This window comes from Prionailurus bengalensis, chromosome B4 (assembly GCF_016509475.1).
Source record: "Prionailurus bengalensis isolate Pbe53 chromosome B4, Fcat_Pben_1.1_paternal_pri, whole genome shotgun sequence".
NCBI classification, from domain to species: Eukaryota; Metazoa; Chordata; class Mammalia; order Carnivora; family Felidae; genus Prionailurus; species Prionailurus bengalensis.
This window is the reverse complement of record NC_057358.1, coordinates 11,129,615-11,144,093: the sequence shown is the minus strand read 5'-3', so window position 1 is coordinate 11,144,093 and position 14,479 is coordinate 11,129,615. Positions and strand designations below refer to the sequence as shown.

General features: G+C 41.9%; 1 protein-coding gene across 2 annotated transcripts in view; it reads right to left on the bottom strand.

Annotated features, from left to right (window-relative positions):
• The window catches only part of DHTKD1 (dehydrogenase E1 and transketolase domain containing 1), a 51,644-nt gene that overhangs the window by 7,976 nt on the left and 29,189 nt on the right, over nt 1-14,479 (bottom strand). For both annotated transcript variants that reach the window (XM_043564734.1, XM_043564735.1), the window contains exons 7-12: nt 13,661-13,859; nt 11,032-11,344; nt 9,689-9,773; nt 8,811-8,950; nt 2,863-3,013; nt 914-1,020 (exon numbers count right to left, since the gene is read on the bottom strand). In XM_043564734.1, coding sequence (XP_043420669.1) covers nt 914-1,020; nt 2,863-3,013; nt 8,811-8,950; nt 9,689-9,773; nt 11,032-11,344; nt 13,661-13,859 — 995 coding nt within the window. The remainder of the gene's footprint in view (nt 1-913; nt 1,021-2,862; nt 3,014-8,810; nt 8,951-9,688; nt 9,774-11,031; nt 11,345-13,660; nt 13,860-14,479) is intronic.

The following is a 14,479-nucleotide window of genomic DNA, read 5'->3' as shown; positions in this document are numbered from 1 at the left end:
ACTGTAGTTTTGTATTTGACATGTAGTCTTTAACTAACCTTCAGTTTATTTATTTCTGTAATCTACTTTTTATAAAATCATTTTTCTGTATTATTACCTATCAACATAACTATCCATCTATCTACTGTTCTACAGTAGACTAAACTGTCATCTAGCTATACATTTATCTGCACATATGCTAAAATAATTAATGATATTCGTGCACTTAGGATAATGTGTACAGACTACACATCTGTGACCTGTACGTGGACACACGTCTCCATTTACCCTGAAATGCATCAGCAGATAATACAGATTTATAGATAGAAGAATGAAAGATGAGTAAATGGGATAAAAACAAGTACAGTATAATAAAATATTAGTGGTAGAATCTAAGGGATTGGCATATGAATGTTCACTGTAAAATTTTATAACTTTTCTGTATGTTTGAAAATTTTCTTAATACTAGGAAGTCATATGCATAAAAAGACATAGGTAATGATCCTTACCAAATATTAACTGTGGTTATTTCTGCATGATTATTGAAACATTTTTTAATGATCATGAGTCACTTTATAAAAAATACTATAGTTACTCAAAAATAATTTTTTAGGTAAAAATACAGGCTAGGCCACACTCTGAAGAATCTGATCTGGTGTTGGTCCCTGGATCTCTATTTACAAAAAGCTCTGTAGATGATTTTCATTATCAGCATGGTTTAGAAACCACTGATCTTTTCCATACAAGAACCACTTTTTTGCCATAAAACCACGACACTAATATACCCAAGGCATCATGTTGATAAAGAATACTGGCAGTGCCTTAAACCCGTTTCATTCAGATACTACAAGGCCTTACAGTTTAAGGTACATATTAAGTATTCACCGGAGGTAGGTCTCTTTCAAAGCACCTAGAAAGCAGGGAGCAGACATACCTGCAAGAAACGCTCTATGCGACAAGAGGAGTGGTCGGGTCCAGCCCCATCATACCCATGGGGAAGCAGGATAACAATGCCGCTCTGAAGGAGCCACTTGGCCTCCCCTGGGAAAGCACGTGACAGGGAGTGAGAACTCTCCGAAGCAGGAACAGAACCGTCTGATGTGACGTGAGTAGTGACACAAACGTTACTTTGCCGTCTGATCCCCTAGAGTCGTTTTCCATTCTGTGTGCTTTCCAGCAGTGTTACGCGCTTAGGAGGACAATGTCCATCTTACCGGCTGAAACCCTATATGACACACTCACTGAACGGGCTGTGGCAGATCAGAGACAAATCACGAGGTGAATGTACCGGTTTCAAGGACAGCATGGGCCGCTCTGCTTCCTCTGCAGACACGACTCCTACTGAGCACTGGTGGCTCTTGTCTTCCCCCCACAGCACCAATTACAACACAGCCCACTGTCCTCAGGCTGCAAGTGTGGACACTTCTGGATAGTCTCTGGACATGTCAAAGTCCAGTCTCCTCAAGGCACTTTTCTTCCCTACAACCACGAGGTCACAGAGAAACACGGCCAGAGGGACGACTGGAGTGCAAACAATCCAAGGGGGTTGGTTACCCCCCGAAAATGGGGTGATGGGGACTCACACTTGTACCTTACATACTCTAATTTTTATAATAAGTAGGTTCTGCTTTTGTAAATGATTATTAAAAACAATAAGGGAGCACCTCGTTGGCTCAGTCAGTTAAGCATTGAACTTTGGCTCCGGTCATGATCTCAGGGTTTGTGAGTTCCAGCCCCTCTTCCAGTGGGTGAGCTGGAGCCCTGATTCCGGTGAGACCTGCTTCTCTCTCTCTCTCCCTCTCTGCCCCTCATGGGATTCTCCCTCTCTTTCTCCCTCTCTGCCCTTCATGGGATTCTCTCCCTCTCTCTCTGCCCCTTGCTCACATGTGTCCTCTCATAAAACAAAACAAAACAAAACAAAACAAAACAAAACAAAACAAAACAAAACAAGGGGTGCCCAGGCAGCTCAGTCAGTTAAGCCTCTGACTCTTTGGCTCAGGTCATGATGTCATGGTTTCATGAGTTCGAGCCCTAGGTCGGGCTCTGTGTTGACAGTGCAGAGCCTACCTAGGATTCTCTCTCTCTCCCCCCCCACCCCTCCTCCACTCACACTGTCTCTGTCTCTTTCAAAATAAATAAACTTAAAAAAAATTTTTTTAAACACAAAACAAAAAAATAAAGATGTCCCACTACCAGCTTTCAGATAGTTGAACATCCTTGGGTTAAGGGAAGTGGATTTTCTTTTCTTTCTTTCTTTCTTTCTTTCTTTCTTTCTTTCTTTCTTTCTTTCTTCCTTTTTCTTTTTAATATTTTTATTTAATTTTGCGACAGAGAGACAGAGACAGAGCATGAGCGGGGGAGGGGCAGAGGGAGAGAATCCGAAGCAGGCTCCAGGCTCTGAGCTGTGACATGGGTCTCGAACTTATAAACCTCAAGATCATGACCTGAGCCGAGGTCAAAAGCTCAACTGACTGAGCCACCCAGGCGCCCCGAGGGAAGTGGATTTTCAAGGCTGCCGTTCACTCTGACCACAAATCTCTACTATGTCCCCACTGCCTGCTTGGTATTCATGTCACAGTTATGCAACATGCCCCAAGTGCAGACCGCAAAGTCAAACTACCTAGGAGCTGGCAGGTACATGCCCTTCTCCCTACAGCCAAGCACACTGCCCTGGAGAAAGTGCTGCCTGTACAGTGACCGAGTGGCCCCTAGCCCTCCAGCAGCTTCTGTAACCATCCAATAGCTGCCATGCCCCAGGAGATGGCAGTGCAGCCCCTAACTCTCCTGAGGGGCTGTGGTACAGCAGTTATGGCCCCGTCTCATTCATGTCTCCCCACGAGGCTGGTGCTATGCACCATTCCACATGCATATGCTGACACCCACCTCCAGAGATGAACGTGTCAAAGATGATCTGAGCACCATTGAAGAAATCGCCAAACTGAGCCTCCCAGATGGGCAGTAACCTGGGGCTTTCGATGCTCATCCCATATTCAAATCCCAGGACAGCCTCTTCTGACAGCGGGCTGTTGCTGATCTAATTAATACAAAGGAAGAGAACAGAAACACTGTCATTGCAAGGAAAGCTGGGGACATAGATCAGTCAAGGTAAAGCATCACAAACCTCTCAAAAAGGAGGAAGGGCACAGAGGGGAGCTTTCTTTCCAGTTACCTCCTCATTTCTTGAGAAAGGACATCTACTGCCCCCTGTGAGTGACACATGTGGGGGAAGGTGGCACAAGGAAAGGGGGAGAAGAATGCAACGTGGGCAGTAAAGGCGATCTTTAAGGATAAGCAAAATTAATTTCTTAGATGATCTACCTTGATTGGTTAGAGTAAAACTGTGTCATACAAGCTTTTAAAAAACATATCACAAAGCAAAGGGGGGAAAGTTACCAAAAGAAGGCCTACCTTTGGTTAGAATCCATTATTCTAATATCCTATCTGTATAATAAATCAAAAGAACTGTCACAGCATGTTAAGATAAAAAAGAAAAGCAGAACACAAAATTAGATCTCTGAGGAGGCAAAAGAGGACAATTAAACGCAACGTGATTCTACTCAGTCGTATGACCACATGGGTGGATCTAGAGGGTACGATGCTAAGTGAAACAAGTCAGACAGAGATGGACAAAAACTATATGATTGTGCTTAAGAGAAACAAAAAGACAAACAAAAGTGGAAACAGACCCATAAACACAGAGAACAAACTGGTGATTGTGGAGGGAGGAGGAGCAGCGGGGAATGGGCAAAATGGGTGGAAGAGTGTGGGAAGTACAGACTTCCAGCCATGGAAGGAGTAAGTCACAGGGATGAAAGGTACAGCATAGGGAGCATCATCAATGATATTGTAATAGCGTTGTTAGGTGACAGACGGTAGCTACACTTGTGAGCAATGCATAACACAAATAGACCTGTCAAACCACTATGTTGTTCACCTGAAACTAACACAACTTTGTGTGTCAACTATACTTCAATTTAAAAAATAATAAAATAGGGGCACCTGGGTGGCTTAGTCGTTGTGTCTGACTCTTGATTGCAGCTCAGGTCATGATCTCACCATTTGTGGGAATTTTACCCTTTAAGCTAGTAGCGTCTAGCTTCTATTCTCACTGCTCCACTAAAATAGCTGTACGTGAAGTCAACTCTTGACTTTCCAGTGGCTAAATCCAATGGCCATGTTATTCTTCCTCATATTTGACTTCTTCTTCAGGTCATGACACAGTGACTCCTTGTTCTCCTCCTCTGGATGCTCTCTAGGGAAATACTTTTCCCCTGCCAGCCCCTTAGAAGCTGTTTTTCCCAGGACCCTATCCCTTGGCTCTCTTCCCATTCTGCTCTCTCCCAGGGAGATTCTCCCACCCTTGTGGTTTCAATAACTTCACCCTGATGATGTCCAAACCTGTATCTCAAGATCAGATTCCTTCATTAAGTCCAGACATACATATCTAATTGCCTTTCTGTAATGGACAGAAACTTGTATGTTATTCAGCCACCTCAAAGTCAAATGTTCAAAACTGAATCCATCAGCTTTCCTTACCAAACCTGTTCCCCCTCTTTATATTTGGGTGAGTATCACCATCATATAGCAATTGTCCAAGTCAGGAAGCCAGGAGATAAGCGAGACTAGTCTTCCTCACTCCCTCCATCTACCGCTAAGTCCCATAGCTGTTGTTTGGTAAATGTTCTCAAATCTGGTCCCATCTTCTGTCTGCACTGCTATTGCCCTAATTCAGGTCCATGTGATTTCCTGCCTAGACTATTGAGAAGCCTCCTTAGAAATTGTCCTATTATGGGGCACCTGGGTGGCTCAGTCGGTTGAGTGTCTAACTTTGGCTCGGATCATGATCTCATGGTTTGTGGGTTCGAGTCCCATGTCAGGATTTGTGCTGACAGCACAGAGCCTGCTTTGGATTCTCTGTGTCCCTCTCCCTCTGCCCTTCCCCACTCACGCTGTCTCTTAAAAATAAATAAACATTAAAAAATTGTTTTAAAGAAAAAAAGAAATTGTCCTATTATACCTCAATAAAGCTGGGTGGATACACCATCTGAAGTTCTCATCCATCTTCAGCTTCCAAAGTACCACGGGGAGGGTTCTTTCTGATACAAAAATCTGATCACCTGTTCAAAATTCCTCCATGGTTTCCTACTTACATAACATTCCGAGTCTTTCACAAGGTGGGGAGTCTGGCCAGTCTCCTCTTCCTGACTACTGTTTCCACTTTGCAACTTAACCTCCAGTCACAGGAAGCTATTTGTAGTTCCTGTCTTCTCACTTCACAGGCTTTGTAGGTATTATGGTGTCCACCTGGAATGTTCTCTCTATAGGCATCAGACTAGGCAACTCCTTATGTCCTTCCAGACCCAGTTCAAATCTGGCTTCCCCTCCCAAGGTTTTCCTGACTTCCCAAGTAGATTCTCTGCACCTTCTCCTAAGCATTCATTGTCATTTGTACTCATGTATACCCATATCTACTTTCATTTCTTGGATTTATTAATCCTTTTATTTATTCCAAAACATACTTGAGATGGCTCATAAATATATATGATGTACAATGTGATGAGGTAAATGTACATAGAAAGAAGATAAAGATTGAGACACAGAATAAAGGGGAAAGACAGCCTGGTGCCTTACAGTCACCAGAGGTCAGTGGCCTCCACCTCTTCCTGGGAGCCATTACTGACAGAAGAATGTGGCTCAGTTGCAGAATTCACGGTACACACACCATAGAGACAAACCACTGCTCAGTCAACTCAGTCAGTACCAGGAGCAGTACCAAGAGCAAGCAGCAGTTCCTCCCAGGGTCCTTCATATAAAGGACATGGTTTTAATAGAGAAAAAAACTGAGGGTTGCTGGAGGGGTTGTGGGAGAGGGGATGAGCTAAATGGGTAAGGGGCATTAAGGCATCTACTCCTGAAATCATTGTTTCACTGTATACTAACTAATTTGGATGTAAATTTTAAAAAATAAAAAATAAAGTTAAATTATAAAAAAAAATTTTAAAAAAAGAAACAAAAGAAATGAACAAATAGAAAAAGACACACACAAAAACAGACTATTAAAGAAGAAACTAGTGGTAACCAGTTTTTACAAGTGGTAAAAATTGGTTTTACCAGTGGGGCATGGTTTTAGGTGAAGGGAATTAAGAGTACACTGATCTAAGATTAGTTGGCCATACATTTGTGGGTCCAATTCTGGAGTCTCTATTCTATTCCATTGGTCTATGTGTCTGTTTTTGTGCCAATACCATGCTGTCTTGATGATTACAGCTTTGTAGTAGAGGCTAAAGTCTGGGATTGTGATGCCTCCTGCTTTGGTTTCCTTCTTCAATATTTCTTTGGCTATTCGGGGTCGTTTGTGGTTCCATACAAATTTTAGGATTGCTTGTTCTAGCTTCAAGAAGAATGCTGGTGCGATTTTGATTGGGATTGCATTGAATGTGTAGATTGCTTTGGGTAGTATTGACATTTTAACAATATTTATTCTTCTAATCCGTGAGCATGGAATGTTTTCCCATTTCTTTTCTTCAATTTCCTTCATAAGTTTTCTATAGTTTTCAGCATACAGATCTTTTACATCTTTGGTTAGGTTTATTCCTAGGTATTTTATAATTCTTGGTGAAATTGTGAATGGGATCAGTTTCTTTATTTGTATTTCTGTTGCTTCATTACTGGTGTATAAGAATGCAACTGATTTCTGTGCATTGATTTTGTATCCTGCGACTTTGCTGAATTCATGTATCAGTTCTAACAGACTTTTGGTGGAGTCTGTCAGGTTTTGCATGTAGAGTATCACGTCGTCTGCAAACAGCGAAAGTTTGACTTCATCTTTGCCAATTTTGATGCCTTTGATTCCTTTTGTTGTCTGATCGCTGATGCTAGCACTTCCAACACCATGTTAAACAACAGCGGTGAGAGTGGACATCCCTGTCGTGTTCCTAATCTCAGGGGGAAAGCTCTCAGTTTTTCCCCATTGAGGATGATATTAGCTGTCGGCTTTTCATAAACGGCTTTTATGATGTTTAAGTATTTTCTTTCTATCCTGACTTTCTCAAGGGTTTTTATTAAGAAAGGATGCTGTATTTTGTCAAATGCTTTTTCTGCATCTATAGACAGAATCACACGGTTCTTATTTTTTCTTTTATTAATGTCATGTATCATATTAATTGATTTGCAAAAGAATATCCAATGGAAAAAAGACAGTCTCTTTAACAAATGGTGCTGGGAGAACGGGACAGCAACATGCAGAAGGATGAAACTAGACCACTTTCTTACACCATTCACAAAAACAAACTCAAAATGGATGAAGGACCTGAATGTGAGACAGGAAACCATCAAAACCCTAGAGGAGAAAGCAGGAAAAAAACCTCTCTGACCTCAGCTGCAGCATTTTTTTACTCGACACATCTCCAAAGGCAAGGGAATTAAAAGCAAAAATGAACTACTGGGACCTCATTAAGATAAAATGCTTCTGCACAGCAAAGGAAACAATCAACAAAACTAAAAGGCAACCAAGGGAATGGGAAAAGATATTTGCAAATGACATATCGGACAAAGGGCTAGTATTCAAAATCTATAAAGAGCTCACCAAATTCCACACCCGAAAAACAAATAATCCAGTGAAGAAATGGGCAGAAGACATGAATAGACACTTCTCTAAAGAAGACATCCAGATGGCCAACAGGCACATGAAAAGATGCTCAACGTCACTCCTCATCAGGGAAATACAAATCAAAACCACACTCAGATACCACCTCACTCCAGTCAGAGTGGCCACAATGAACAAATCAGGAGACTATAGACGCTGGCGAGGACGTGGAGAAACGGGAACCCTCTCATACTGTTGGTGGGAATGCAAACTGGTGCAGCCGCTCTGGAATAGCACTGCTAGGAATTTACCCAAGGGATCCAGGAGTGCTGATGCATAGGGGCACTTGTACCCCAAAGTTTCTAGCAGCACTTTCAACAAAAACCAAATTATGGAAAGAGCCTAAATGTCCATCAACTGACGAATGGATAAAGAAGATGTGGTTTATATATACAAAGGAATACTACTTGGCAATGAGAAAGAATGAAATCTGGCCATTTGTAACAATGTGATGGAACAGGGAGGGTATTATGCTAAGTGAAATAAGTCAGGCAGAGAAAGACCGATACCATATGTTTTCATTCATATGTGGATCCTGAGAAACTTAACACAAGACCATGGGGGAGGGGAAGGGGGAAACAAAAGTTACAGAGAGGGAAGGAGGCAAACCATAAGAGATTCTTAAAAACTGAGAACTGAGGGTTGATGGGGGGTAGGGGAGAGAGGAAAGTGGGTGATGGGCATCGAGGAGGGCACCTGTTGGGATGATCACTGGGTATTGTATGGACACCAATTTGACAATAAATTATATTTAATAATAAAAAAAGATACACTAGATGAGCACTGGGTGATGTATGAAAGTGCTGAATCCCTATATTGTACACCTGAAACTAATAAAACACTGTGTTAACTATACTGGAATTTTTAAAAATTTTTTAATGTTTTTATTTATTTTTGAGAGAGAGAGGGGAGGGGCAGAAAGAGAATGGGAGTCACAGAATCTGAAGCAGGTTCCAGGCTCTGAGCTGTCAGCACAGAGCCTGATGCGGGCTCGAACTCCTGAACTGCGAGATAATGATCTGAGCTGAAGTCGGACACCCAACCAACCGAGCCACCCAGGTGCCCCTAAATTTTTTTTTTAAAGATTGAACCCAAAGTTGCTGACATTTGTTTCTAGCTGCTTTAAGAATCCTGTAACTATAATTATCAGCACCTGGTTTTTACAATAGACACTAAGACATCCTACCTCTAGAAACCCTTTCTGATTTGGGTCCATATGGTTCAGAGGGATATAGGTGTCATCGGTGTTCTGGCAAACAACCATGGCGTGCCTCTGACTAAAAGTTCCACGGCCAACATCTTGCCCACTCAGACGGACATTAAAACCTTAAGCAAGCAAGGAGGAAAAAACAAAAAAAAAAAACCAGATTCCCGTGAATAACCTAAGTATTAACAACACATGGTGATGCTGAATTCTTACACATCAGTTCATCCTGAGAATTTCCCTTAGCAATAGATTAACCACATTAAAATATACCTGTTCTGGGGCACCTGGGTGGCTCAGTCAGTTAAGTGTCCAACTTCAGCTTGGGTCATGACCTCACAGTTCATGGATTCGAGCCTCAAGTGGGGCTCTGTGCTGAAAGCTGGGAGCCTGAAGCCTGCTTCGGATTCTGTGTCTCCCTTTCTCTCTCTGCCCCTCCCCTGCTCACACTGTCTCCCTCTCTCTCAAAAATAATAAACATTAAAAAAAAATTATAAAAAAATAAAATATATCTGCCCTATATTCAAAAGTCTGTGTAAGGCAAGATCACACAAGAATGTAGAGTCATTGCTTGCCCTACAATGTTTGGAGGAAAATATCTTTCCAATTCATCCGGCACAGGGCCCTTTGTTTCCTAGCAAGAAATGTTCTATAGTCTATTCTTTGATGAAGGTCACCAACACGACTTATCCTGAAGATTAAATAATATTGTCAAAGAAGAAAAGCTAACACATTTTAGAACCTCTCTAGTTACTGAAAACAATTGGAGATAGTTTTACTCAGAACTGCAGGGGTCACATACATCAAGTGTCATATAAAGCAATCCCTACCAGCTGTGCAACTAAACAGAAATGTCTTACCCTGAGCAAGTAATGAGCCCAAGGCAAGAGCTTCTGCCGTAGCCCAGTCTAATTTTGTTCCATCCATCACTTTCTCCAGTCTGGACTGCAAAAAACAGAAGCAGAGGGGAAAAAAAGACACTTTTAACAGTCTATACCCTTTTCCACACTGAGTTCACAAAATGTAATGCAACAACAGTATGGATCAAAATTATAACGTTATATTAAAACAGAAAGTGCAGAAAGAAAGATGAGAGTAAGATAGCAATTATAGGTTTTCAAACAGGCAAAACTAGCAGGCACTCAGGTTAGTGGTTAAGCCTGTGCACAATGGAGAGGAGACGGCACCAGGGAGGGCACGCAGAGAACTGTGCTTGTAATATTCAATTTCTTCACCTGGATGGTAAGTACACAGATTATTTTAAGAATCTCTGTACCTATAATAAAAGCCTAGGGGTGCCTGGGTGGCTCAGTCGGTTAAGCATCCGACTCTTGATTTCAGCTCAGGTCATGATCTCACAGTTGTGAGATCGAGTCCCAAGTGGGGCCCTGCACTGACAACAAGAAGCCTGCTTTGGATTCTCTCTCTCTCACTCTCTCTCTGACGCTCCCCTGCTGGCTTGCTCACACTCTCTCTCTCCCTCTCTCTCTCTCTCTCTCTCTCTCTCTCTCTCTCTCAAAATAAATAAATAAGCATTTAAAATAAATTAAAAAACTGGAAATGAAGTAAGCATCTCAAAATCATTCAGAGGACAAAGTGCCTCTATCCAAGTTTAAGAAAGACGAAGGCCTTTGACTTTTGCTCCCTCACTTTGAGCATGCAGAATCCCACGTTCCAGGAAATTCCCGAGTCCCAGGCAAACCAAAGTTTCAATCTATCTTTAACGTGAGACAATATGTAAGAAACATCAACGTGTGTAAGGGCAAATGGTTGCCTTTGGGGGTATGTTTGTTGATGTGTACTTATTTTTATTCAAGCTGGCCCCCAAAATGAAAGTGTTTTCTGCTCACTAATCAGAGAAATCAAAACAGGTATTTCTGTCCTGTATTTTTGATAATGTGCATGTAGTGCATGTACCTGTATTAAACATGTATGAATGAGTAAGTAAATCGAGGAAAATGAGAAGTAGACAAATGGACTATCAGTACCAGAACCTGTTTGTGTATACAAAGGAAAGAAGAGAGAAAAGAACACAAGTAGACAAATCTGACTTAAGAGAGCATCACTACCAAAACATCACTAGAACCTAGTGGCATGCAATAAATGTCAAATTCATTAGCTCAACCGAAAAGACCAGATCAACACCAATTTCTTTGCTGCACAAGACAAACAAACAACAACTGGAAATTATAATGCTCCCTACCTGAACGTACATCTTCAGAAGGTGACTGTGCATGTGGAGTCCCTCCGGCACTTCCACGGACTTCCCACCAATAAATCGCAGGAGGTCTAGGGGCACACCAGTGTTCCAGGTTGTAATGGAAGCCTCCGGCTGGACCAGGCCCTGCCAGTGAGCCTGCAGGTTGGTGGCCGAGGGGCTATAGTGGGCCATGTTAGTTAAATGGTCATTTAACTTTGCATAGTAGGAGGTTTTGATATCCGACACCTCTTCCTCGGTCATGAGTCCGTTGGCAATAAGGTGCTCTGCATAGGTGTCTGGGATGCTCTTCCGGGCTCTGTCCAAGAGAGAGGAGAGAAAAGTCAATCGGGTTTGTAAAAACCAAAGCGTGACAGATACACTAGTTGTCCAAGGTATCACAGGGCCACGTCACTATAAAAAGGCACACAGGAAATGTTCAGGAACTGGATAGAAGGGGTGGTTGTACTACGTTGCCAATGTACTAAATGCCTCTGAATTGTTCACTTTAAAATGATCCATTTTATGGGCCACCTGGGTGGCTCGATCGGTTAAGCATCCGACTTCAGCTCAGGTCATGATCTCACGGTTCGTGAGTTCAAGCCCCACGTCAGGCTCTGGGCTGACAGCTCAGAGCCTGGAACCTGCTTCAGATTCTGTGTCTCCCCTAGTCTCTGCCCCTCCCTCACTTGTGCTCTGTCTCTCAAAAATAAAAAAATGTAAAATAAACAAATAAATAAAATAAAAATAAAATGATCCATTTTAGGGGTGCCTGGGTGGCTTAGTCGGTTAAGTGTTCGACTTCAGCTAGGGTCATGATCCAGCTCGATGAATTTGAGCCCCGTGTCAGGCTCTGTGCTGACAGCATGGAGCCTGGAATCTGCTTCGGATTCTGTGTCTCCCTCTCTCTGCCCCTCCCCTGCTCATGCTCTGTCTCTGTCTTTCAAAAAATAAATGAACATTAGAAAAATTAAAATAAATAAAATAAAATAAAATGACCCATTTTATGTTATGTACCTTTCACTCCAATGCATTATTTTTTTTTTAAGACAATGGTGAGTAACAACTTCTTGCAGGCAAGCAAAAAAATAAGATTCATCTTTATAAGCTTTTATCTACATCAAGGTAGAAATAATTAGAGTTTTTCTATGACTTGGTACATTCTGGAAAGTTATTTACAAGACTGACCTACATTGTCTTACCACTTTATTTCAAACAGTATTGAACTCAAAGTCACCAACATCTGTTTCAGGTGGCATTAATAATCCGGAAACTATAATAATCAGTATCTCGGTTTTACAACAAGAATAATGCCAATCTATGCTCAAGTAATACTTTAAACAATAAATCTTGCTCACATATTTTATCATATTTAATCATGACGAAAGTGACAGATGGACTGGATAGATTTTTTTTTTTTTTTTAATGGGGCCGTGAGCCACATCTGGTCACTCAGCAGCTAAATTCAAAGCTAAACAGAGAACCCAGATTTGTTCTTCCAAGAGCAGGGTGCTACCTCTGACCAGAAAGACCTATGAAGTGTCACCAAATTTCTTTCTCTACTTTAATTTATATCTATGAGGAAATAAAGTGGGGGAGGGGGTTCTATTGTAGTTTCTAGTATCAAAAAAAGGAAATTCCAAAGTAACACATTCCCCTCCATCTCATTAACTTTCTGTCTCAATGCTGTCCAAGAGAAATGCAGAGCCAGCCAACATGTAATTAAAAAATCTCTTAGTGGTCATGTTAGAAAAGGTTAAAATTAAACAGGTGGAATGAATTTTAATGACATATTTAATTCAGTTTCTTCAAAATATAGTCACTTTAATACTTTATCAACATAAAAATTCTTTTTTTTATTTAAAAAAAAAATTTTTTTTTAATGTTTATTTATTTTTGAGACAGAGAGAGACAGAGCATGAATGGGAGAGGGTCAGAGAGAGAGGGAGACACAGAATCTGAAGCAGGCTCCAGGCTCTGAGCTGTCAGCACAGAGCCCGACGCAGGGCTCGAACTCACGGACCGTGAGATCATGACCTGAGCCGACGTCGGACGCTTAACTGACTGAGCCACCCAGGCGCCCCATAAAAATTCTTATTGAGATAGTTTACATTCTTTTTTTCAAGGTCTTTGGAATCTGGTGTGTTCATTACACTCACAACCCATCTCCAGCAGGAATGGCCACATTTCAAGTGTTCAGTAGCCATGTATGGTAGTGGCTTCCATATTGGACAGCAGAGTTCTCTAGGTTCCTTAAAATCCATCATGTTGCCTCTTGCTGAGGCACCACGTGAATCACAGAGGATCTATTTCTGATCCTGTCAGTGACAAACTAAGTAGCTTCGGGCTAAGGGCTCTGCCCCAGTCTTCCTACCTCAGTGAGATTGGTAAGTTGCCTTCATTTATTCATAGAGTAAACGTGTGGAGTTTGAAGACTCTGGGGAGCTTTCCCGGGATCCGTAGGATGATCATCCCAGTTTTCTCAGGACTACCCCAGTTTCAGTCCTGAAAGTTTCATGTCCCAGGCAACCCAGGGAGTTGGTCGCCCTACTTCAGAGTGTCTAATAAAAATAATTTTAAAAAATGCAAGCCCTATGGGAGTAAGGGGATCTTCAACAAAGATTTATAAGTATACCTGATGATTTTGTACATGACTGGATTTGTGAAGAAGGGCTCATCCAGCTCATTGTGGCCCCACTGCCTGTAGCATAACAAGTCAACAATCACATCCTTCCGGAACTGGCGCTGGTATTCAAAAGCCAGTTGTGTGGCCCGAACCACTTCTTCTGGGCTGTCTCCATTGACATGGATGATGGCACAGCCCACAAGCTTCCCTGAGGCAGAGAAGACAGATGAAGCTGGCTAGCCAACCCCAATGGACATTAGCCCACCTCCAAGTCCTCTTGCCTGCATGGGGAGGCAGCCCACATACTCAGAGATGATTTGGCTGGGCTGTTAAGAACCCACACTTTGGAGTCCAGCTGATAGGAAAGAGGTCATGTCCTAGCTCTGTGACTCACTCTGTGACCTTAGTAAAGTTATGAATCTCAGTTTTCTCATCTACAAAACTGGGATAATAGCTCCTATACCTCCTGGTGATGTTGTAAAGATTCCCTGAGTTACTGCATATAAAGTGCTGAAGAGTGCCTGGTATGTAATAACTACTATTTATTTTGTTACTGTCATTGTTACTGTATCTTTCCTCCTGAGATAAAAGGGTCATTAAAGGACGAATCCTAAAAAAAATAGATTTTCTTCAAAGAAAAGCCCTAGAATGTGCTTCCAGTATCTTTGTCAAACTAATCACAAAACATTCACATAGATAGCCCCAAAAGGCATCCGGGCCAGGGGCTGGGTGCAAAAACGCAATAGTTCCTACCATCTAACAATTCAGGTAACTCTGTGAATTGGGGGATGGGTTTAAAAAAAAAAGCCCTGCCTTTCTCTTAATATT